This window comes from Arvicola amphibius, chromosome 4 (assembly GCF_903992535.2).
Source record: "Arvicola amphibius chromosome 4, mArvAmp1.2, whole genome shotgun sequence".
Taxonomy (NCBI): Eukaryota; Metazoa; Chordata; class Mammalia; order Rodentia; family Cricetidae; genus Arvicola; species Arvicola amphibius.
The window spans coordinates 115,461,023-115,486,669 of NC_052050.1; the positions used below are offsets into that span (position 1 = coordinate 115,461,023).

General features: G+C 40.8%; 2 protein-coding genes across 10 annotated transcripts in view; one reads left to right on the plus strand and one right to left on the minus strand.

The window, feature by feature from the left end:
* Nucleotides 1-3,864, plus strand: part of Clcn3 (chloride voltage-gated channel 3) — an 81,015-nt gene extending 77,151 nt beyond the window's left edge. For all 7 annotated transcript variants that reach the window (XM_038325948.1, XM_038325951.1, XM_038325952.1 and 4 more), the window contains one exon: nucleotides 1,084-3,864. In XM_038325948.1, the coding sequence (XP_038181876.1) occupies nucleotides 1,084-1,242 (159 nt within the window). In that variant the 3' untranslated portion in view covers nucleotides 1,243-3,864. The remainder of the gene's footprint in view (nucleotides 1-1,083) is intronic.
* A 3,767-nt stretch (nucleotides 3,865-7,631) lies between these two features.
* Nucleotides 7,632-23,950, minus strand: LOC119813086 (histone PARylation factor 1). Of its 3 annotated transcripts, none has more exons than XM_038328204.2 (8): nucleotides 23,816-23,950; nucleotides 20,188-20,347; nucleotides 18,583-18,772; nucleotides 17,402-17,500; nucleotides 14,458-14,608; nucleotides 11,408-11,495; nucleotides 9,738-9,910; nucleotides 7,632-7,874 (listed from the first exon to the last, which is right to left on the minus strand). In XM_038328204.2, the coding sequence occupies exons 1-8, from the start codon at nucleotides 23,861-23,863 to the stop codon at nucleotides 7,743-7,745; spliced, it is 1,041 nt and encodes a 346-aa protein (XP_038184132.1). In that variant the 5' UTR covers nucleotides 23,864-23,950; the 3' UTR covers nucleotides 7,632-7,742. The 3 variants fall into 3 exon arrangements, with proteins under 3 accessions (XP_038184132.1, XP_038184131.1, XP_041910932.1); XM_038328203.2 differs by having other exon boundaries at nucleotides 23,807-23,878; XM_042054998.1 differs by lacking the exon at nucleotides 23,816-23,950 and adding an exon at nucleotides 23,526-23,697.
* Between the last annotated feature and the right edge of the window lie 1,697 nt (nucleotides 23,951-25,647).

Below are 25,647 nucleotides of genomic sequence, written 5' to 3' on the forward strand. Positions count from 1 at the left end.
TACCCCTTGCATATGTTCAGTTAGAATGTGTGTCCTGCCATTTCGTTAGTGGATTGTTCATAGGTCATGTATGTGCCCCTTTTGTATGTTTCTAGACTCTCATAAGTAGCTTTTGTGTTAGTGGGCTTTATATCTTAGTGGTGTCATTGATTACAGATAAATTTTGATTGATGCATAACCAGTTGTCTGGCTTTAACAATTAATGCCTCAAATTATTTTGCCCTGCAATTTTCATACCTACATGAACCTTTCCCCATTTGTTTAAGTACACAACTGAGTATGTATTCCTGTTGTATGCTAATATTTCACAAGTGTTTCATGCATCCTTTTTTAAAACTACTAACCTCAGTACAGGAGCTACTCATTCATTCTGCTTTCTGCTTTCCCTGTAATCATCTTTTAGGATTGCCTCTTGATTTTTCACCTACTTTTTAATGTAAGCATTAACACCCAAGACTTTTATATGAGCACTGTATTTTCTTTTGGGGGAGCACAAAATTGTAATTCAGAACATAAGTATGCTTTCAGAATCCTGGGTTGTGCTGTAGGTTTATTCTTGCCTTCTGAAGTTTGGGAGGTGAAGCTTTGCGCTAACTGTTGCTTTTATATTTCATCTCAATTGTATGTGCTTTCGTGAATATTCTGCAGACAACTGGGCAATCTGAAAATTATTTCTAAAAATTTTTGGTTCTACAAAATGTTTAGGTTTTAAATTGTTTTCTAATGGGAATGTGTTCCTTTTTCAAACTGGATCAGTATTATTTCCTGTTCATATTTCTTCCCAGTTTTTGTTCTTTTTTGTTGGCATACTTCAATCAAAATAGCTCTGTTGCAGTGAGGCTTGCAGTCCTCAGCCCTAGTGGGAAGGACTGTACACCTGAGTGACCACAGTACTTTTTATGTCAGAGGAGGGTTGCTGGGTAATTTCATGTCTTTACCAGTAAAACACTCTTTAAAAATGCATAATCAGGCTGCTCGCTTGGCTTTCTGTTCCTGTCAACAAAAAGAATTTATCTATAGATTTAGCTCCTGTTTCCTTTTCCAATTTTGGTTTAATAAATCTTTTCTGTTTATCCTTTTCAGGCGCCTCCTTGGCATTATAACAAAAAAAGATATCCTCCGTCATATGGCCCAGACGGCAAACCAAGACCCCGCTTCAATAATGTTCAACTGAGTTCTGTAGATGAGGAGAGAGAGGAGACAGAAGAGGAAGTTCGTTTGTTGAATAGCACAATTCTTTAATATGAGGGACTCGTCCACTCTTTTCTTCTTAAAAAAAAAAAGAGAGAGAGAAAGAAAGAAAGGAAATACAAGCCGAGCTTTTGCAACCTGGTTTGCAAATAATGCTGGGAGACTGGAGGGATTGTTCGGGGAGGGAGAAGCAGGCGTGAGGTACTTCCCTAACTGACCCTGGAGCAGTAGTTCATTCCTGCTGTTCTGCACTGGCTGCAGTCCCTGAGGCTGTGCAGTGAGAGTGCAGGCCTGAGCCTTCATGGAGCCTTCACTGGAATCCGCAAGCCTCTGGCTGTCCTTCAGCACCACAGAGACATTCTCAGTCCCTGTTTCTGGAGGGATTACTTTGAATTGAGCCATCTATTAAGACTGCAAGGTCTTGCCCTTTTATATCAGAACTGTTGTGTTTAACTCATGAAATGTATAGTTAAGCATTACCTTTCTACATTCCAAAAGAGCTTCTCTCTCCTCCCATTCCCTCTCTCCCCTTTTCTGATCTGTAACAAAACCTCTTTAAATTGGTGTGTCCTTTTGAAGCAGTCCTTTCTCATATTGAGACGTACTGTGATTTGACTGAGGTTTCATCACAAGAAGGGAATGTTTCTTGTGCCATTAACCATGTAGTTTGTACCATCACTAAAGGCTTGGAAACGTGCACACACACCACTGCTGGCCAGCAGGTAAAATCTTGAGATGTGAATGAAATCCCCCAGCTTGTGTGATGTGTTGTTCAGAATCAGAAACAAAGAAACTTGACTCTAATCAGTTTTATTTTTTCCTCTCAGACTTTATGGATAATGTGACCTAGTCGTCTGCAGATTTTCTATTTCTGAAAGGACTACTATGACATAAAAGTGCTGTTCAGCCTCTCTGAACACAGGCTGCTGCTGTGACAGCAAAGAGAAGAAGGGTTCTGTTCAGCGGTACCTGGAATTAATTGCATGTTAAACACTGGAACTGTTTTCTTCAAATTAGATTATTCTTTTATTTCAGGATGTTTCACTGCTGACACTGGAGATGAAATGTAACTCATAACTTGCACTAAATGTATATTTCTTTTCTTAAAAATTTACCATTCTTATTTATATTTTTATGGATTAAAATTTATAAAATACAGATCAGTTAATATTGCACTTAAATAATTTTACCTTTTTAATGTGATTTTTTTAATAGACTAATTCTGACTTACAAATATGGAGGTATGAACAAAGATTACAATAGGCACAAGGGTTTAAGAAGATGCGGTCACTTCTGTGATCCAGAGTGTACACGATCCCTTCTGAGTTCTCACTGCCATCTTCTGATTATGCCCTCTGACCTGTCCATTCTGACTCACAAACTAGAAAGTTGAAAATACCATAAATTACTATCTGGAGATTAAAACCAAATCTTTAAAAAAAAAATCTGTAAAAAAAAAAAAGCAAACAAAAATGAGAACAATAAAATCATAATCTGAGTATACCATTTGAATCATCGAGTAGGTCACGACCTTCCATGAAGTGTTCAGTGATGATTTGTTTGGATAGCTGTGGTGCACGCTTTTGCAGGATTAATTATAAGGTACTTCAGAGTATTTGGAATTGTCATTGGAAATGCCTGTTTTAATCATGGTCTTAACTTGCTGTTGGCAAAGACAGTACTCACTAGACTGGTCCAGATATCTGTGAGTTTACATTTTTGGAAGGCAAATGCATTTGTGCAGACAGACATTTTCTGAAACAACTGGCAATGAGCCATTTTTACTATCTGAGATCACATTAGCTCTGTATGATCTTGATGACTTAAAAGATCAGGAAGCCATATTAGGATGATCCCGAGTTTAACAAACTTTTAAGGTTTTTCAGCTATGCTCTCTGCCAATATTTTGGTCTTACTTCTGTTGGCAGATTTCAAGATTTTTCATAGCCCCTTCATTGTTCTTTGGCTAAACAGAGTAAACTCGTTTTTAATAATAGTCTATTTGTGGTGTGCAAGACACCTTAGCATCCCTTTCTGGGTTCCAAGTCTTCAAAGGAGAAGCCAGTTTCTCGGAGCGTCACATAGTGAAACTGAACATTACTTTATTTTCCCATTTCCTTTTCAGATTCTGCTCCCATGACCCATCTTGTTTCAGAGAATAACATTTCATGGTACTTATTAAAGCATTCATTTTCTTCTTTGTTACATTTCTCTATTTCTGATGTGTCTTACTGCTCAAAACATGAAAAGTACCATGTTTTTAATGGATTTAGAGGTTTGGGTTTTTGCTTTTTTCTTTATGGTATTACCATCTGTTCTATTTTTCTTTTTCATACATTGTTTGGCTGATTTTCAACCAAATAAGATAGTGGAGACCGTGAACTACATGTGCCTAGCTAATTGGCGAACTGATTGACCAATACTGAGTACAGCGCCTTGTTTGAGTGCCTTTAAAGAAGGTACGATGAAAATGGGCAAGGGTGTCAGCGTCTCTTATTAATAATTGCTTTGGTTTTGGTTCCTGAAGAATGCTTAGTTGTTAATCTGTGATGTTGCCTAGAGCTGTGTTTATCTGTTTTTATTTATACTAGTGTAGTAAAGCTGCATATCATTACAGTAAAAATGATTACTGTGATGAGTCAATAAGAAAATCTATTAAAATCTCGACTTGAATGTGTGGTTTGGCCTTTAATTGCATCTGTACCAGCAGCCCTCCCCCTGCACAGCGCACTGTGCAGTCAGTCAGTGTAAGCCAGCGTGGCTGGCACATGCAGCCTCAAAAGAAAGGTGCTTGCAAAGTTTCTGTCAGGTTACAACTGTTTCCTCTCTTGCGCATTGAGCAAGGAGCCAGAAGAGGAGGAGAATGCTGGTTTGAGAATGTATATATACATTTTTCTAGCAACAGGCTAGGGCCCCCAAGTGTCAGCACAAAAGATTCTAGCTCATTTCAATTTCAAAATGTTTGATTTTTAGAAGAAAAATTATACTGTCTGAACAGAGAGAATAAATGACTTTTATGCTTAAAAACAATCACCTTAGAAAAACTCCCAGCAGACCTGCTCTCAAACAGCAGTAAGAGACACGTGAATGAAATTTCAGCCTTCTAATACTGAGCATTTAGTGATGAGGAGAGCACCAAAGGGCCAGAATAAATCTTATTTCTCCACTTAGTAGTACATGGAACTTAACTGTGATGCTCTGAAAATGGTAGGATTCTAGAGATGGTGGGGGTGAACAGACTTGCTGAGAATGGCAAGAGTAGCGCTCAAGGATGAGCATCTCTAAGGTCTGATGACAATGGCATAGACTGGGAATGGCTGCAGGAAGAATAGATCATGGCCTCCTACTGAGGCTTAGACGTGAAGTTGTATTTCTTTTGTGAATATGTAAATGGAGGCCTGAGAATACCACACAGCATGCATGTGTACATCAGAGGATCAACCTTCAGTGGTCAGGTCTCTCTGCCATCCTGTGGGATCCAGAGATCTAACTCAAGCCATAAGGCCTGCTGGAACAGCCTAATACTAAGGTTTTTGTTTTGTTTTTCCTTAAAGATTCTTTTTTAAACCTTTATTTATGCTGTGGGTATGTGCTGGTACCCAAGGGATCATGTGGAGTTTGAGTTACAGGTAGTTGTGTTGTCCCTAATGTGGGTGTGGAGAACTGAACTTTGCTCCTCTGTCAAGAACAGTACGTGGCTTGCTCTCCCACTGAGCCATCTCTCCAGCCCCTTATTTCATGTGTGTGCATAGCACATGAGTGCAGATGCTTTTGGAACTCGTTATAGGTAGTTGTAAGCCACCAGATGTGAGTGGTGGGAACTGAACTCGTTTTTTTAGAATAGGTGCAAGTGCTCTTAACTGCCGAGCTCTCTAGCCAAGACATTTAATACCTTTTAGGATTACAAGTGAGGATTTCAACTAGGAACTAATATATACTTGAGATTCAAGTTAAAGAGTAGGGTTCACCTTGAGCTAAACGGGAAGTATATTCCAGAAACAGGATGAAATCACATGGATTTAAGTTTGGACAGAGAAGAGGCAGAAGAATCAGTGATGAAAGGAGAGCAAAAGAAAATTGCCAATGAGGTGGGAAGCAGGCGAGCTATGCTGGGGGACAATGCTCTTGTGCACTGTAAAGATCTGTCACTCGCATTGGTTTAATAAAAGGCTAATTGGCCAATAGCCAGGCAGTATATATAGCATGGGCGGGACGACCAGACTAGGAGAATCTGGGAAGAGGAAAGGCAGAGTCACAGTCATCAGCCAGAGGCAGAGGAAGCAAGATGAGAATGCCTGAGAAAAAGTACTAAGCCATGTAGCTAAACATAGGTAAGGATTATGAGTTAAGTTGTATGAACTAATTAGTAATAAGCCTGAGCAGTAGGCCAAACCGTTTATAATATAAACATCTGTGTGTTTATTTGGAACTGAATAACTGTGGAACTGGATAGGACAGGAACTTCTGTCTGCAAGCAAAACCCAATGAAGGGGTTTCAAGGTGCCCTCAGTAGCCAGCTATTTACTGATAGGTGAAGCAAGGGCTGAAAGTTGGCCCGTGTGAGCATACAGGTGACCTGCATGTTTTATGGAATGGTGGCATGTAGTAGTAGAATGGGGCTGTTAGGAGAGAGTTGTGATTCTTCTGGAATGTTTCCAGAAAAGGAGTCTGTTACAAATGACTTTAAGATGCAGGACATAGCCGGGCGGTGGTGGCGCACGCCTTTAATCCCAGCACTCAGGAGGCAGAGGCAGACGGATCTCTGTGAGTTCGAGACCAGCCTGGTCTACAAGAGCTAGTTCCAGGACAGGCTCCAAAGCTACAGAGAAACCCTGTCTTGAAAAACCCAAAAAAAAAAAAAAAAAAAAAAAGCAGGACATAGCTTTTCCCATTGGCAACAGCAATGTTTGAAGACAGTAGTTTGAGATCAGATCTTAAAATGTAGGGTATTAGAGCTTATGCTAATTATGAGAATGAGAGGAAATGACCTGAATTGTGGGGGTGTAGGCTAACGAGGATGGGATCTTGGACACAAAAGTCAGACATAAATGTAAAAGGCAAAATATACTGTGCATTTAAGTTCTGAATGTTGTGACTATAATGTCACACTTTTTCTGTGACATTAACTGAGGCTGAAGGAGGTTTTGAAGCATGAGCACAGATGAGAAAGGACCCATGGGCATCCAAAATAGCCATTGGAGATTAAAATAACCAAGATGGCATCGTAGCATTTTTCCCTCTAGCGTCTTGGTAGAACTCAGGTGAAATGTAGACTGGTCTAGGGTACTAGCACAAATACAACAGAGTTGAGGCATGATGATGCTGACTGAACCTAGACTGGAGATTATACTCAGGTTGAAAAAAAAAAGGGTGCTCCAGGAAGAAGACTGGAAGTTGGGGGTAGTATTTAGTAGGATGCTGGAAACTGTGAGGTTTCATTGTTGGTACTGACCAGTTCCAAGTTTGTCAAACCCTAGCTTAGGAAACGGAACTAAGGTCTGTACATTGGATCAATTAAAGAATTATGGTGTAGACTAGACAATGCTGTTAAGACAGGTCAATTTGAGCTGAGAGGATTTCAGGTCATTATAAAGTATCTCCCACTTCCATAGCATTCTATTTCCTTGGATGTACTCAAATACTTGAAAAGTTAACCTAGAATTCCATTATTGGTCCCCAAGAAGAAAATGAATTTAAGTTGGCTAACAATGTTGATTGGGTTGCAGTGATTTATGAATATGCTCAGGCACTTCAAATGTGTTTCATTCAGATCCTAGGTAAGTTTATTTAGCATTGAATTCATATGGACTATACCTTTAGTGAAGGAAGAAGTCAGGGAAGGTTTGTTATTCTGTAATGGAATGAAGCATTTACCAGCTGAAAGGAAGGTTAGTTATCTCACTGCCTTCATTACTGTATCCACAAACATCCAAATTATAATTGCCATCAACATAATTCTGTTCACTAGGGTTAAGAGCTCAAACCTAGGTCTCACACATTTTAGACACAGTGCTCCATGGCGGAGTTCATCTTCAGTTCCACATGGCCATGTCTTTTGTTCAGTCCCTATCTTGGCTCATAGACTGGCGTGGCTTCTCAAAAATCAGTTCCATGTTGGCTTGTGTGTGACATGAATGAAAAGTTGGCTCTCCCATTCCATCTGTTCTTGATAAATCTTGTTGGGATTCATATTGGGCCGAGGGCATATAACAAGTCTTACAAACTATATTTTTAAGACTCACATCACTAAAAGCAATATTTTTAGTTTTAATTAGTCTGATATTTCTAGTTAACAGATGGTTATTTGAATTTGGATAAGCACTAGTTCGTAAACATTGATACTGGGGACAGCACTCAAAAATGCACCTTAGAAACTAAAGCACTTCAGAAAGTTAAGGAGTGCCATTTATTAGCATGTGAAAGAAAAACATCAGAAGAACTGTATTATGAAAGTTTTTAATAAATGTTTCCATTATTTATTTCTGTATTCCTTAAAAACAAAGTCCCATCTGACAGTCCCACTCTAAAACTCTGCATGGATAGCAACTCTCTCATGCCGCAAGCTGATCTATGTTCTCTGAACTTCTGCTTGCCAGATGATCTTCAATAACTTTTGCAAACAGATCCCTCTTCAAGAGATTATATGCAAGAGGTAAAAGCTGGCCAGCAACTTTGTGAAAATACTGAAAAGCAAACAAGCACACAAAAAACATAGTATCAAGCAGAGAAAATTGACAAGTACAGCTGACAATATATTGAAAAGCCCTTGTACAACAAAGCCCACTACCAAAATCAGTCAACTGGGGGCATGGGACAGGCACCCAATAGTCTGTCCAAAGGCAACTGGCTCACCCCCATCCTCCCTGCAATAAAAGAAAGAAAAAAAGCAATCTTGAAGGGAATTCAGACCCATTACAAGTTTCCCATGGTCCATTAAGTTTTACTAACCTTTTTGTCCCAAACTACCATCAAATGTTTTCTTTCTTAATGCTTTTTCTTAAGATACAAAGCTTTGCTTTTTCTTTTATAGACCCTATGCCAAATATAGGGTTTAAATCACTCTGCTTTATTATTATTTTTAAAAATAAGTATGTGCATGTGTTTTGCCTATATGTATACTACATATCTGACTGGTGTCCAAGGAAGTCACAGGGGTGTCAAATCCTCTGAAAGTTGAATTGCAGACAGTTGTGAACTGCCATGCAGATGCTGGTAATCAAACCCAGGTCTTCCGGAAGAACAGTGGGTGCTCTTCCACTGATTCATCTCCCTAGCCCCTTACCTTTATTCTCAGACTCATTCTCTACCATTCTCTTCCCTGCTAAAAGTTCAGTTTCAGGTTTACTGAATGATTTCACAGTATTGTTATTACATACACACTAGTGGGAAACCCAACATTACATTCTTTCGCTGTAAACATCATTTATTTAAGCACTTAACACTATACCTCGTGTGATTCTCAAAAGCATCAAGTTTGCTTTTACTTACATCACATCTTAATGGTATTTATGGTTAGGTCCTTTGTGGCAACTGCAACTGTATCATTCTGCCTACTTAGCACTGTGCTAACAACCAGCCACAGGCAGAAAAAGACCTAAGCTTTTACAACAAGTAAAAGTAGATCAGTTTTTCAGAACCTACCCCATAACTCAATCTAAGTGGGGAAGAGAGGAAGCACTAGTCTGTGAACAAGCCCTCCAGATGCCTGGTACATGGTGAAGTAAGAGCTGCTGGCTTAGTCTTGCTCTTCAGCATGGTCTGTAAATAGTGGCATTCCTGTATCACAGGAATGTTAGTGCCATAAGGGCCTCATCTCTGACCTGCTGAAATAATCTGCATTCTCAGCAGCAGCTACAGGTGGCTAGGTGGCTAGAAGCATTCACAGTTTGTGAATAATGGATTGAAGACACTGGAATGGGACTGCCTTTGTGAGCCTGAAGAAGATGCTCTACTAAAGACTTACCCACGAACAATGAGACATGTGCACGGCACATGAGAAGACAATTTTACAGGTAGGAAAAGGTACTAAGAAAACTGCCCATCTGTACACAGCTGGGATGGTTGTTTAAGACAGTAAGTCTTATGGGCCTTTTGACTGAGGCACCTACACTTAAAGTAGCTGATATGGTTAATTTTTTTAAGGATCAAATAATGATAGACTACTAGTTCTAATATTTTAATTAAAATATTTGAAAATAGTATTGTAAGACACGGTAGTAGATAACCACCCCCAGACAGAAGCAGAACCAAAGGAACGGTGTGTCTACCTCCCCACAAGCCTATACACTCACAAAAAAAGATGGCACACCCCTGGAATATTGATATGTAAGCTGAGTTTAATGTGAACTTAAAGAAACAGTTATGCTTTTTCATTTACCAGAATACAAGATTTCAAACAGTTTTAGAACTCTTCCTTTATTACTTCAGAAGTTCACTTTGAAATACAAGCTGGATCCACATCTTGCCAGCACTGGAACTTGAGAATGTTAAGTGCAAACCTGAATGGTGTACACAGAGTAATGGGGAAAGGCAGAATTTTTACTCACATGAGAGCCATAGCAAAAGAGGTCCATTCCTAATTCAAGCCCCATGCCATAATCACATTCATCATTAGCAAACTGCACAAAAGTCATCATTTCCTGAATGGGAGCAAACGCTTTCAGTCTCTCCTCATCACTTGCAGCCTCAACGATTGCCTTGCAAATTCTTTTAAGGTCAGCTGAAAGAAATCAATGATGTAAAGATACCACATACAAAATCACAACCATCTTTAGTGATATTTTCTTTATGTCTTCTACTGATGTCTACTATTACTCAACTGATAACACCTTAGGGCTCTGACAAGCTGCAATTTAGAATGTCAGTCATAACATTACTTCTGATTCAAGTATAAGACTGGACACGGGGAGTCAGAACTTCCCACGGGGACTGATTAATCCTGGCTTCAGGGGCTAGGGACCAGTGTGAGAGAAATAGAGGATGGCTGCATATATAATCCACATTTTTATAATAAGCACATTTAAAAAGAGGGCTGGTGATAGGGCTCAGTGGGTAGAGGCGCTTGTACACAGGCCTGGTCACTTGATTACCAGATCCCATGAGGAGGCATGAGAACCAACTCCTGAGAGTTGTCCTGTGACTCCATTTCACCCCAGGGTTTGTGTTGAGACCCCGCTTCTCTCTCCCCCTCTTACCCCTCTCACATATACACAGACTTACACTCAAACTAAAAGTAGATGAAACTAAAGATATCTAACCCAATACTTCTAATATAGCACTACTTCAACATAAAAATCAATATATAAATGTTTAGTACTGGTTCATCTTATGAATTTGAACAAATTTTTAAGAAATTTTAGATTTAAATTATGCCATTTGTCAGTGGCACTACTGTGAACACCTGTGAAGTGTTCAGGAGCCACTGACTGGACGGACACCTTAGCCAGTCACCCCACCACCCCGTGAACTCCTAGAGGGAGAGTAAAACAGCAAATAGGATTAAATATAAATTGTCACACAACACATCCCAACTCACTGGCTGAATATACCACATAAAAACTCAGAACCGTCATTTAAAGTCTGGTAATTACTAAGATGCATTCATAGTTCTGAGGAACAAGTGGCTATGTGAATAAGGCAGGAATATTTGCTTCTTCCTTGAGAGGTACTAATTTGGATTCTCTTTACATTTTATGCCACAAAAACAGGAAGAAAATGCTAATGGGGTGCTCACAGTAGAGACAGAACAATAGCTAACTGGTTCAACAGACTAATAGGTTTTGTGTGATCACCTAAGTACTTCTGCATAACTATATGAAGTAGTATCTGAGGTATAGGAAAGCTGAATGTTTACAAAGAACTAGTGCTTTATGATTCCAACTTACTCTTCAATCGCTACTATATCTAAAACAAGTTAGAAAAAATAACCTAAAACAATGGGTTTAAAATCCCTTGAATGTTAAAAGTAATTACCTTGCATGGGGCATATGTGGCATCATACTAAATCCTTTCTAGCCTTTCACATCCACTGCCTAATTTGCAGATGAAAAAGATAAGGCTTAGTAACACCAAATAGCTTGTTAAGCTATGAATGCAATTTTAATTCATCTACCTGAAACCTGAATTTGCTCTTAACAACTATTTATTTCCCAACATAAGGGAAAACTTTCTCCATGTGTACAAACATACATACACATTTACACTTGAAACACATTACCGTCTGTTTCAGGGAGCTCTCTATAGCCAACATCATTTTTATCTACAGGAACAACCAAGCCTGCACCATGAAAGGTCTTTGTCACAACCTAAATCCAAGGGGAAAAAAATGAGATCAAGAAAACAGACCCAAAAGAACAGAAGACTCCCCACCTCCGCCGCCCCATGTCAACAGACACACAAACCCTGGGCATTCTCACAGCATTCAGAGACATCAGCTTGGTAAATCTGGTTCCTGGGGAGAATACATTCTTAAAGACCACAAGTCAAGCATTTGAAGTAATTAAAAAATAAAATTTACAAGTTTGTCTTTACATGTCAGAAGCTACAGATGGCAGTGAAACTCCACGTGGGTCCTAGGACTCAAACTCTTGTCCTGTGGAAGAGCAGCCAGTGTTTTTAACTGCTGAGCCATCCCACCAGCCCCCTGGCTGGAATTCTTGATCATCTTGCCTCAGCCTCCTGAGTGCAGAGGTTGCAAATGTGCACAACATACTCGGTGTTGGACTTTTCTAGTAAAGTAGCTTCAATATTCTATATGAAAACTTCCACGACAGAAGAAAAATAAAGTCCAGAAATACCCTCTACTTTTAAAGTTTAACCTAAGCCCCCGGCATGTTGAAAGTCCTTCACTCCACGTTCCCACCTCACCTCCCTCCAATTCTTCATCTTTTGCTAAGCAACCTTGAAGGGCAGAATATTAAAAAGAAATTTTCAGACACTGTCACAATTTAGGAAAAAATAAATTATAGCATTAAATCTACACTGGATTAACTTGTGGTTGCATTTCATTCTTAAACGGGAAAACAAAGACTAAAATACTGTAAGAAAAGCAGACTTTCTTCCTACTCTATACAGATTACCTATAGACCAAATACAGTAACTCACATAGACTCTGCCTTCCAAGTACTACAAGGTGATATCTATGTGCCAACACTGCAACACTGTATAATGCTGTAAAATGCTGTCGTACTAAAATAGAGTCTATGCTAACCTGTAAGGACAGTCACTAACATACTATTGGAGCTAAATTTTTTAGGAATAGGAAATTATGAATCAAATGAAGATCTCACAGTAGTATTAAAATTTATACATACATTGAAAGGGATCTGAAAGCAACTATCAACATAGAATAAGAAAATCATAATTTTCTTATAAATGATTTTCCTTGTATTTATGTTATCTATTTTTTAATTAAAAATACTGAGTATTGTAAAAAACAAATACTGAGCCGGGCGGTGGTGGCGCACGCCTTTAATCCCAGCACTCGGGAGGCAGAGGCAGGCGGATCTCTGAGTTCGAGGCCAGCCTGGTCTACAAGAGCTAGTTCCAGGACAGGCTCTAGAAACTACAGGGAAACCCTGTCTCAAAAACAAAAAATACTGAGGAGCTGAAGAGATGGCTCAGCAGTTAAGAGCATTGCCTGCTCTTCCAAAGGTCCTGAATTCAATTCCCAGTAACCACATGATGGCTCACAACTATCTGTAATGAAGTCTGGTGCCCTCTTCTGGCCTGCAGGCATACACGTAGACAGAATATTATATATATAATAAATTTAAAAAAATTTAAAAAATCCAAATACTGAATATAAACTTGGGAGGAGTCAAAATAAACACAACATGAAATTTAAGTTTCATCATATTTACAGATGTAGGAAAGCATTAATCTCTGAACTAAATTCTAGCCATTAACGGAAAAAAGCAAGGGTCTTCTCAAAGAACTTGCTGACCATTAAGTCCACAGAAGCTCAGTGTCTAGTCAAGACACCTTCAGAATGCGTGACAGCAAGGCGGGGCTCATTTCCCTTTCTTATAGCAAGAAATTTCCCTTGAGAACCAGACATGTAAGAAAACAGTACAAAATGATAAATGTCACTGTAATTCCTCTCAAAAGAAACACATTTCTGTCCTAGAGGACTCAAGGAAGATTTACTAAAACAGCAGTTCATTGGTGGCGGTTCAGCCTGCTGCCGAGTCCAGACCAGAGTGAGGCAGGCCCCTCAGTGACTGAGTGCACTGAGGACTGCATAGCACCAGCACATTCGGGGATGACCAGGACGCTGTGGGCTTAGCATGCTCACACAGAACAGCTTCAGAAGACAACGTGAAAGGCTGGAGGAGAATGCTGGTCCTCACTCCCCCAGTGGTTAGGAGGAATGCCCATTAAAAAGCAGAATTCTTTTACATATCTGTTGACGTAGAGATTTATAACTTATTTATAAATATATTTATAGATGCTTTATAAAACCCTTTCTTACTCTGCAGACACTAGTAAGTGCTGACAGGGTCAGGAGGAATCAGGAGAGAACTAACAAATCTTAACCCATACTGTTTCTAAAAAGTAAGCTGCCTTTGCAGTCTTAGTGACTAAGTATAGAACTACATCCCTAATGTACCTTGCACTAAAATGAGACCTCAGCCATCAAAAATTAAAGCTTGATATTAAACACAAAGCTGTTTTTATTTACCTTTACACAATGGCCGATACAACAAGATTAAAAGACCAGAATGAGGGGCTGGAGAGATGGCTTAGCAGTTAAGAGCACTGGCTGCTCTTCTAGAGGACCTGGGTTCAATTCCCAGCACCCACATGACGGATCACAACTGTCTTTAACTCCAGTTCCAGGAGACCCAACATCCTCTTACAGACGTACATGCAGGAGAGACACCAATGCACATTTAAAAAGAAAAAGAATGATTTATACAACAACAGGATAGGCTCCAGTTATAGGAGTCAGCCTGCACGCCAACCTGAAGGCTGACCTGATCCCTGCTTCAGCACTGTCCCAAGAGCCCCTGGGCGATGGCATGTAGTAGCTCTCTCTCTCTGTTTTTGTTTTTAGAGACAGGGTTTCTCTGTGTAACAGTCCTAGCTGTCCGGGAACTAGCTCTTGTAGACCAGGCTGGCCTCGAACTCACAGAGATCCGCCTGCCTCTGCCACCCGACCTGGCTGGCCTGTAGCTCTCTTTAGGACAGGGCTAGAGAAAGAATGCAGTGTTGATGGGGAGGAGCCCAGAGCAGAGCACAGCAGTCAGATGGGTGAAACCCTACCTTCTTATCTCTCTGTTTCATCTTCAAGCTTCTCTGTTCCAGCGAGTAGCCTAGTTTTCTGGCTGTTTCTGTGAGTTTTTCATCTATGTTTTTCAAAATGCTAGTTTTCTTTCTATCTGTTACTTCTTTAAGTTTTTTCATCAAAAATAACCTGGAAAAGAAGCAAAAGCCGTGGTTATATTGGTGGTCTCTCTCTATTTAATACATAGGAGTCAAGGAGCTGAGATAAAAAGGTCACATCCCATGTAGTACTTCTTTCCAAAGTCCTCATAGGCTGCAGCAAACAAGGAATAAACACTACTAATGTTAGATATCTTACGTAGCTCCACTGTAAACACGAGGTAAAACATCCAAAAGCCATGGCTCAGTTTTAAGTCATACTGCTGGAAATAAAGACATGGCATATAGAACCGGGTGGTGGCTGCGCATGCCTTTAATCCCACCCCAGGGGAGGCAGACACAGGCAGATCTCTGAGTTTGAGGCAAGCCTGGTCTACAGAGCAAGTTCCAGGACAGCCGCAGCCACACAGAATAACCCTGTCTTGATGGCATACTGCCTTTCAGAGAGAGGGCTGGCTCAAGAGGAGAACATAAATGTGCTGTCCACAAAAAGGATTTTTATTTTTAAAATACCCACCCTGGTAGCAGACCCTTGGAATAAACTGACTTCTAGTTGCTACCTACATTAGGAATTTGGAATTTGCAGCAGTCCTTTAGATCATGTAATTTTCATTCCTCTTTACATACCAGGAAATAGATACAGAGGTAGTTTTATAGAAGGAAAGAAAGACAAACATTACTCTTGCTGTTTGAGTACATATTATTTCCTATATGCATTTAGACAGGAAAAAAATAGAGCCATTCCGGTCCATTATTTGTCCTCTTCTCAACAAGTCATGGCATTTATAATATGCAGATGTTTTATATTTACCTTTTATTGCTAGATTGTTACTTCTATAATTTGTTTTTATAAACAATTTATAATAAATACATGCTTATAGACATCAAATTCCTTTTTATAGCTATTAATAGCCAATTTGATGACATTAATGTGTACTTGGCACAGTATCTGTAGGCGTTAATTACCAGTTAAGAAATTTTGGGATATGGATGTGTTCAGGTGTTTTTCAAATTGATTTCCATAAGGGTTTTACCAATCAACACTTCTATCGGTAAGCTTCTTACCCCCTGACAATCATGGGTCATAGTCACCGCTTAACCTTGACTGACACTGCTTCCTTCATTCTTTAGCTAGTGAGCCAAGCACAAGAGACAGACAAACAAGACACTTAGAACTTGGGTTTTTTAAACTATTAAGATCGGTATACTAATACAAATATAGTTAGATATTTGGGGAGTTACATATTTAGCTCTGTGGTATAGCATTTGCCTAACAAGTGTAATGCCCTGAGTTTGGTACCCAGCACTGGAAATTTAAAAAGATGTATTTATATGCTGTGGTGTTTTTAGGGTGATTTGTGGAGAATCTACTAGGGAAGAGTACCATGCAAAAGACAGAGTCCTGTATCGTGGGGCTTACAGACTAGTATAAGAGACAGTAAAAACTACAATTTCCAATAAAGACAACACCAATTTAAGTTGATCAGTAAATCTTAAAGGTTTAGAAGAATGTTATCAGGGCCAAGGATATAGCCTAAGTAATAGGCACTTGCCTGTGATGCTCATGGCCCTGGGTTCAGTCCCTAGTACTCAAAAACAAAACAGTAAAAATAAAAAAACAAACCCAACCCCAGGAGTCTACACCAATTAGAAATGCCAAGCAAATCTTACATAAAACTCAACAGTCTTAGAAGAGAAAGAACAAAATGTGGCTGTCCCTCAGGTACACCAGTATGTACACAGAATAGAACAGTGGTCATTTTGGGTGGACTTGGTTTGAATTCTTTGATAATAAGTTATACTATCAAGTTACAGGAATAAAGCCTTTTGGAATCACACAAAATAGTCTATTTCATGTGATAAAGATTACCTTGTTGATCACAACATAAATTGCACAGCTATTAACAAATGACTTCAAATCATGTATGTGGCCAGTACCAATTGGTTCATTCAGCTGGATTCTGACCCCTTCCTACATGAAAAATTGGTGCATTTTCCATGCTATTATTTTTAGCTGATTCCACGTGGGACCTGGCTTTTCCCAAGCAGAAGCAACTCTTGCAAGTCTGAAAGGCAAAGGGGATGGGATGTAGCAGCCATGCTGCGGATTCCACTTTGTAGAAGCTGTAGAGACAGCTGATAGATCTGGAACAGCTTAGGTAAGAGCTCAGGACCTCATCCTTAGCTTTATGAGGTTGAGTGGCAGAGGGCAGGCCAGTGATTTTTCTGGCATAACTGCAGACCAATGATAGGTCCCTCGAACTGCTTGAGAGAGCAGTTCATTCCTGGCTTCTTGACAACAGCAGAGACAAACACGATTGATGAGACAGTAGTCACGCAACTGTTATCCAGGGAGGCTGGCTTGTTCTAGTCGCTCTTCCAAGGATTTCATAAATACCTTACTCTTAAAAACTGTTTAAACTACATTGCAGTCGGTTCTTATAATGAAGTCTTAATGGCATTGTTTAAATATAATGTCTAATTAAAAATCCTGATTTTTCTGATTTCTATGGAAAAATCAGAATTAAGATTAAGCACTACTTACACACTTTTGCAATGTAGGGGATAAAACCCAGAAGTTCTGACATGCTAAGAACATGCTCTGCCACATGTTCAGAGCTCAGTCCAGAATAACGCAGTATGTCTATTAAAGAGGCAGGCACATAAGTCTTCAATGAAAAGCAACGAACTGTGTTGTCTCATTTCAGAAGTCACAGAAGTGAGCCCGAGAAATCTGTAGCGTCGGAGTCAAGACAACCCTACTTTGTAATGTGGTGTAGACGTGCAACAAAGAAAAGAGAATTAAAATGAAATAGTTTCTTACTTGATGGCAGCAAACACATTGTCTCCATTTTGAATAATTACACAATTTTTCTTTGCCTCATTTGTACCAACATATACAGGAAGTTCATCAGGAGAATCCCTGTTTTAACAAAAGAAAATAAACATTTAGCTGCCATAATTTATGATGCCAGTAAGCAGAAAATAAAGACTATAGACAAAATATACCTGTAAAAAGCAGAATAAACTTACTAGGTTTAAGCTCTAGTATCTCCAGACTGTCTATGAAAAAATCTTATATATCAGAACATAAAGCTAAGGTTTTTAGTACCTAATTATTTTTCCTCAAATGTAAAAAACAGTAAAGAGAGTCTGTCAATAGAGAATTTCAGACAACTGATAGTCACCTTCATTTTAGAATTTATTAAGAAAAAACAGCAAGAAGTGGAGTAAAAGCCAAAAAGAAACAGGAAAGATTATAAAGAACTGAAGAATCATATTCCTGTAGAGAGCCAACCCTTTTATTTTAAAATTGAAAAAGCCAGTAAAAAGAGGTTAAGATTCTTGGCTAAGTTCTAGCAGCCAATTAGTTTCACAGCCAAGAACAAAATCCCTCTGACAGCATCCCTAGCCTCGTGAGTGTTCTGTTCAGTACTTCTCTCTAGCCACACCTCATCTTTCCTCTGTTACTTCACTTTAACTATACAGCACAGTACTCCTGCTACAAGTGGGCAAGGTACTTCTCACATTACCCTGTCTGCTAACATTTTACATATCTGCAGGCATTCCCTTAATTCTAACAATATTCCTATCAAATATATGCTGTTATTATCCCTGTTATTTCAAAAGAGGAAACTGAGTCACAGAAAGGCCATAGTCACCACTGACTGGCATAGTGTTATCACAATAATAAATGGCAGAACCAATCTTTGAGTCCGTTGGCCCTGGAAGTGTTTATATGATCTTATTTGAGCTTCAAAGAAGCTCTTCTGATCACAAAGGACAGAACTTCATATTCAAAGAGAAAAAGAAATCAGGCAAGTTTAATGTAAAGAGTTCACCACCCTAGGTGGGCTAAAGAGTTGAAGGGTAGCCAGAACAACAGATAAGGCCTGAAGCCATCAATAAGAGGAAAATGCATCTTCCTTCGGGGGATTCCAGTGATGGTCTGTAAGACTCATTGACAGCAGAGTAACTGTATTTTAGAGAGAGAAGATCCTTTACCTGAAATACCCCATGTGGTACTGAGTTTTATTATCTCCAATAATAATGGTCTGGAACTCAGGAGGGTCATAGTAAAACCTCCAGTGAAGATTCCAGTTCAAGCCTGTGGATCCTGTCTTCATTTTATGTTTCCCAGCAAGGATATCATAAGGACCCACTAACCGAAGTCCAAGGCTTGCAGCAAGTGCATCTACAAGGAAAATAAGTTTACTCAGGTGACACTTTCTAGAGGCAAATAGGAAATAATGCCTTTCATCACTGACTTTCTTGCTTGCTTGCTTGCTTGCTTTTTTTATTTTGTTTTGAGACAGTTTCTCTATAGCTCTTGCTGTTATGAAACTCACCATGTAGACCAGGCTAGCTTCAAACTCAAATGTCCACATGTCCCTGCTTCCTGATTCTAAACAATTCTTAACCAAGTTGTTTTTAAAGAATGCTTTTAAAGTCTGTAAAATGTTTCTACCCAACAGAAGAATCAGTTTTAACAGATGTGGCACTAAATTGAGGATTTCCCTTTAAGGTTACTACTGCTCTGTATTCCTTCAGGCAGAAGAGCCACACACTTACCTCGCCTCACTGCTGTCTACTGTTAGCTACAAATACACAGGTCAAGGAGGAGAGACAACATAGAGCAAGGATAGAAAAAAATGTTTTTCTTTTCCTTCTCTTGAGCTGTCACTCCAGGTTCTTTTGACTTTCAGATAATCTGAACCACAACACTCAATGATTCCACTGTTTCTTTCACAGAACACAGGGGCAGAGTAAGAAAGAGAACCACAATGCCATGAAGTCTACAGATGTGCAGCTCTTCTAGGACGGGTACAATCAAGCACTGAGCCATCTCTCTCTCTGTAAATGTCCTTGAAGGAAACTTAGTTTACCTAGTCCATGAGACAAGTTTGCAGAGGTAAAGTGACAATATATGCAACTGCTACTTTTCCTTTAGCTTCCATGAAGGAATGTCCTGAAACTGCTTGCCTTTGACAGCATTCTGGTTTGGATATGACATTAAACCAAAAAGGCCCATGTGCTGAAAGCATGGCCCAGCTAGTGACAGCACTGAGTAGTAATAGGCCAGTAGGAGGTTAAGGTCTAGCTGGAAGAAGCTGGTCGATGACTTTAAGTACATCCTGTTCTGGGACTCCTGCTCTTTGCTTGCTGTCTGCCATGAGGTAAGAACTTTGCTGACACATCCTTCTGGCATAACCTATCACAGGCACCAAAACAATGGAGCCAACTAACCAGGGTCAGAAACTTTTAAAACCAGGATGCAAAATAACCCTGTCCTCCTACAGGGCTGTTTTCTGAGGTCACAGCCATGAAAATCGACTAACATTAAGTATTAACTCGTTTCTTTGAAGACAGCTCTCTCATTGGAAACAACTTTGGGAATGGTCCTTTGTCGTCTCTTTTTTGAAATGGTCTCAATGTGTAGCTGGCCTGAAACTGTGATACTCTCAACCAGTGTCCTAACTGCTGAGACTGTAATGGGCATGCGTTGGCATAGCTGGCTGAAAACACCCTTTCTCTATGATCGCGTCTGTCTCTTCTCCAGTTTCCTGTCATCTTCTCAGTCAGGAGCAGAGAGACACTGGAGGAACTCACCAGCTGGCTTTTCAGGATCAAGCTCTTCACAGAACTTCCAGAAATGATAGAAATCTTCAGGCAGGGAAAGCTTATAAAGATTTTCTACTTCTTTCCGAAGGTCACTGGAGACATCAGCTTCACAGGATTTACTTTTCTTCACTTCAACTGTTTTTTCACACTGAAAATTGACACATGTAACTTCAGTTCTCCAAAAGTAACCTCAAAAACTCTCCTTGCATACCAATTATTGCCTGTTCTGTGTATGTCTGGCTTGGAGTATGTGGCTACCTGTACAGGCTGGAAGAGGGCATTGGGTTCCCTGAAGCTGGAGTTATATGAGGTTGAGAGCTGCCCAACTTATCAGGAACCGAACCTGGGTCCTCTGCAAGACCACTGCATACTCTTAACTGCTGAGCCATCTTTCTAGCTCCATTTAATATATGTTTAAAAAACCAAAAGGAAAAAACTCTTAACTGCTGAGCCATCTTTCTAGCTCCATTTAATATATGTTTAAAAAACCAAAAGGAAAAAAAACAATGACAAAAGCATTTGCTAGCAATATTTATGAGTAAAATCCTAGGGATTCCTTTGTACAAAGTAGAAATAGTTCGCATGGTGGTCAAGGAATACCAACACACAGCATGTCTTTAAATACACTTCTCTGTGATAGCAGAAACACAAGAAACTAAAGAAATTCTTTAAAAATTGTCAAAAAGGCAGAATGTCATCACTCCATAATCAACACTCAATAGGACTGCCTGGGTCAAGTCAACATGGGCTACACAGTGAAACCATATTAAAAACAAGTAAAAAAAAAAATACAGTGGCATATATGTATGAAGAAGCCAGAAGGAAACCAATTACTTTGATAGTCTAACCTAAAACATTAGTAAAAGAAAAAAGAAACCTGTTTCTTCAGGAAGTCCAACCAGTTACTTCTGGCCTATTTACCACAACCATTACTAACCTCCCATTTAAAACCAGAGGTCTTCCTTTTAACACTCCAAAAAAAAAAAGAGAGGGCAGGTATGGTAGAGTTAATGAGAATGAAAAAAAAAAAAAACAAACAAAAAGAGAGGGCAGGCATTGTAGAGTTAATGAGAATAAACTCTGAGTGGCTTTTGAATGCCAAGTCCTGCTACAGCTTGTATCTGCCAGTGCCATGCAATGGAAGTCTGCTAGGTGAAAGGATGCGATTAGAGAGTGGCGCACTTCTGCCAAGGTCGCACGCGCACTTCAGGTTACCTGTCTTGGTTCTCTAAGCACAGTCTGTTTCTTTCCAGGAACCTATATCCTTCAGAGTATATTATTTCCATCACAGTCCTCCTTTCAGCCCAGACTTGGGGTTCTGAACAAGGGGTAAGTGCATATTTAACCGCAGCTGGGCTAGTGGTATCTAGTGGCAGAGCCTGGGGTGATGCGCAACATTCTACAATGCACAGGGGAGCTGCACTCAATGTCAATTATGCTAGAGTTGAAAATTTTCACCTAGGTGTTTCTGATAAGTACATTTTCTCAGAGGTCCAGGTTTATTAATCAGTACCAAAGTCTACATAATGTATTTCCAAATCAAATAGCATGCAAGACTTGTTCATGATGGCACTGTCCTTAGGGGTTGAAATGCCAACTGGCAGGAGAATGGACAGTCATGGGGCTTTCAAACAACAGAGCGCACTAGATGCATGAAAGGGAAGTACAGTGAAGCACCATGGCTCAACGTGACTATCTGAAAGGAGTAGGAGGGACATTGTTGGAGGAAGTGTGTCACTGGGGGTGGGCTTTCAGGTTTCAAAAAGCCATTCCAAGCCTAGAGTCTTCCTGCTGCCTGTGGATCCAGAATTCTCAGCTCTTTCTCCAGCATCTTATCTGCCTGCAGGCCACCATGCTTCCAGCCACCGTGATAACGGACTAAACCTCTGAACCTGGAAGCAAGCCCCAATTAAATGTTTTCTTTTACAAGAGTTGTTATGGTCATGGTGTCTCTTCACAGCAATAGAACACTGACTAAGGCAAGATGTACCATAATAGCCGTTTTAGAAATCAACGAACTCTAAAAGAAGGCAAGGCAAAACTCAAGATTCAGTGTGATAGGGGCAGTGACTAGAAGCAGCAGGAAAAGTTTAGGCAGAAAGGATAAGGCACCTAGGTTGGCAGATGCAGAGCTATGGTAGTTTTATTTTTTATACTAAAAGCTTTTTTACTTAATTTTTTCATACAATATATTTTGGTCACATTTCCCCGCACCCCCCATCTCGACATGAATTCCAGGGATTGAATTCGGGTCATCAGACTGGAGGAGAAGTCCATTCCCTACTGAGCCATCGCATTGGACCTTGTTTAAGGCAGGGTCTACTGTAGCCCAGGCTGGCCTTGAACTTGCAGTGTAGCTGAGGATGACACCGGACTTTTGATCCCATTGCCTCTGCCTGAGAAGTGTAGGGACTATGCCAACGCTCTGGCTTTGGGTTGACCCCTGACTTAATTTGCAGCCGTCACCTGGGCAAGTTATTTAACCACTGTGCTTCGCACTCTCATCTAAAGACACTGTAACACCTGTTATCACTGTTTGTTTTTAAAATAAATAGCTCTGTTACAAAATAAAACAGTCTGAGCAGATAACTGGTGCTGGCTGTTGGTGCCAGCTATAAACACTCTATCAGATCGTCTCTATTTACATTTAAGCCAATTATTCTGCCAAAGCAGCCCACTGTACCGTCAAAGAGATTTGTCAGCTCTGCTTTAAGTCAATGGGCTTCAGAATCCTCGCATTCCTAGCAAGGAGGATTTGAGACAGCTGCTGTCCTCAGACTACATTTTTAACTTGGTGTTGTGAGAAAACATGACCCAACGTGAAAAATAAATACCTACAAGCACCGTCCCCTGACCCTTAAGCCTGAACAATAGCCTCATCATACCCAGTTTAAAAACCAGTTAGAAGAATTGTTTAGTTTTTAGTTTTCCTGCTTAATCCCTCCTGTTAGCTACTGAATACTTTGGGAACGCACGAAATCATGTCAAAGTCCAGACTGGCCATTTTATCACTCCTTTGCACACCACCTCCCCCCCCCCCCCATCACTTACAGTTCTATGTCAAGGGATCTCTTATTTTTTTCTTCTGTGCCATCAAGACTTTCAAACCCAAGCTGCCTTAAGAGTCAACTTGTTAGGCATGGGGGCGCACGCCTTTAATCCCAGCACTCGGGAGGCAGAGGCAGGTGGATCTCTTTGAGTTCCAGGTTAGCCTGGTCTAACTAATGGGTTCCAGGGCTACAAAACAGATCCTGTCTCAAACAAAAGTCGTCTTTAACAACTCCAGGACTTGTTAAACCCAGCCGGCACTTTTTTTCCCTACACACCAGCGTGAACCCCAAGCAAAAAGCCGAGGGTGAAATGTACGCTCGCGTGTGCCCCGCTGCCTTGGCAGCTCCTCCACAATCCGCGGGGCCCACCAGACCTCCTTTCCATCTGCAGAACATGGATATGGAGTGAATGGTCGGTCGCCCAGAAACGCCGGCTAGGGCTGGAGAGGAACGACCGCCCTGCAGTCTCCAGGGGAGCAGCCCTCGGAGCTCGCCAGGGGAACGCAAAGCGCCGCCCCGAGCTCCGCTACCGCCCCCAGCGGCCCCGCACAACCCACCTCACCTACCTGCGGCCCCGCCCCGCCCGGCCTGCGCTTCCCGCCGCCGCCGACCATCCTGCAGCCGCAGCGCGCCGAGGACCGCCTTCCCGCCACTTCCGAGCGCCAACGACTGCTTCCGGGTTCAAAAGCCACCAGCCGAGCAGCAGCTCCGCGGCGCCAATTTAGAGTTCAGACTCCGCCCCCCGAGGCGGAATGTGGGCGCAAGGCCCCGCCCCCAGGCAGGGTGGGCCCCGCCCCCTGAGCGCAGGCGGTCCAGAACCTGACCCCTGAGATGCCTCCGGGGCCCCGCCCACTGCCCAGTACCTAGACCGGGATGCTCCAGAGACCCCGAGATATGAAATTTGGGTCCCTTGGCGAGGTACAAGCTCCATCCTCAGGTGCACACTGCTGACTGTGTGATGCCGCCTCACTTCAGCCTTTTTGTTTTCTTTATTTCTGTTCGTTTAGCGAATTTATCTTTTGCACTCCATCCCGTTCCCTTCTCTACTCCACTCTTGTTATCTTCGAAAAGTAAATTAGTCCTTTTTCTTTTCTTTCTCTCTCTTCATTTCTTTCCCTGTGTCTTCCCATCTTTTCTCTCTGTTCTCGTTTCTCTCTCCTTCTTTTTTAATGCAATTTATTTTTTTACATCTTGGCTATGCTTAGTTGTAAGCCCTGAACCACCCACAGCCAGAGGGACATCCCCCTTCTTCGGCCCTTCCCCCTTCCCCCCGGAATGTTTAAAAGCACAATCCCGGGATGTACCCAAGTTTAAAAATCAGAATCTGACTTTTAGGAATAATTTGGTTTGGAAGACACACTGCCCCACCACCATTCTGGCAATGCCCTATTCACCATTCTTGAGATGGAATCTGTACTTCATTACTCCTGATTTGTATAATCTCATTTTGTGGAATATGTACTCAGTTTTAAAGTTATTTTAATTATGTGTGCCTGTGGATTTGCACGCTCGTGCAAGTGTTCGCAGAAGTCAAAATAGGCACGAATTCTCCGGAGATGGAGTTACAAGCGGTTATGAGACACCCGAAATGGGCGCCCTGCAAGGGCGGTGTGTTATTCTTAACTATTGAGCCATCTCTCTAGCCCTTATCCTCAGGTTTTGAGGAGCACTTCAAACCAATTGCTTGGCAGCTTTCCTGTCGGTAACTGAGGCAGGATTGAAAGATAGGGCAAAGTAAACACCGTGAAAAACGCTAACAGTCCCTCCGTGATCCTGCCCACTCCTCCCATCTGGTGCTGTGCTTCTCACTAGCTTAAAGAATTTCAACGCACCCAACAAAATTTGAAAAGACTGTCCAAGACTATGATAATATAGTCTTTTCGCATGAGTATACTTCCTATTTGAAACAGGAGTATGAAAATAGCTAATAAGCCATGCTTGTGACCAGATGTTCTTTAACCCATGTGACCTCTGATATTGACCTTATCCATTCGTTAACCTGAACAGCGCACCTCTCACAAGACCTTATCATTTCAGTTACAAAGTAAGGTTCTTTAATTAAGGAAATCAATTCTTTTAAAATTTAATTTTAAAAGTTTAATTCTTGAGATTGGTTATATGTCCTTTGAACAATGCAATTTCAAAAACTATATAAAATTTAGATTTTAAAAAGACATTGAAGTACGTGTTATTGACATGCTTAGTTTTTTGTTTGTTTGCTTTGTTTTGACAACTTGACACAAGCTAGGGTCATCTGGGAAGAAGAACCTCAGTTGGGACAACACACTTGTCAAATGGCCTGTAGGCAAGACTGTGAGGTGTTTTCTTGGTTAGTGACTGATGTGGGAGTACCCAGCACACTGAGGAACTATAAGAAAGGTACTAGGTACTGTAAGAA

Bases quoted from the DNA above. Each gene is read 5' to 3' on its own strand.
- LOC119813086 (XM_042054998.1), bottom strand. From the start codon at position 23,645: ATGTTCTGCAGATGGAAAGGAGGTCTGGTGGGCCCCGCGGATTGTGGA. The intron at 11,496-14,457 runs GTAGGGTTTCAC...CCTTGGATTTAG, and splicing joins TGAAACAGAGAGATAAGAAG to GTTGTGACAAAGACCTTTCA. The intron at 7,875-9,737 runs GTGAGTAAAAAT...TTTGCTTTTCAG, and splicing joins TCTTTTGCTATGGCTCTCAT to TATTTTCACAAAGTTGCTGG.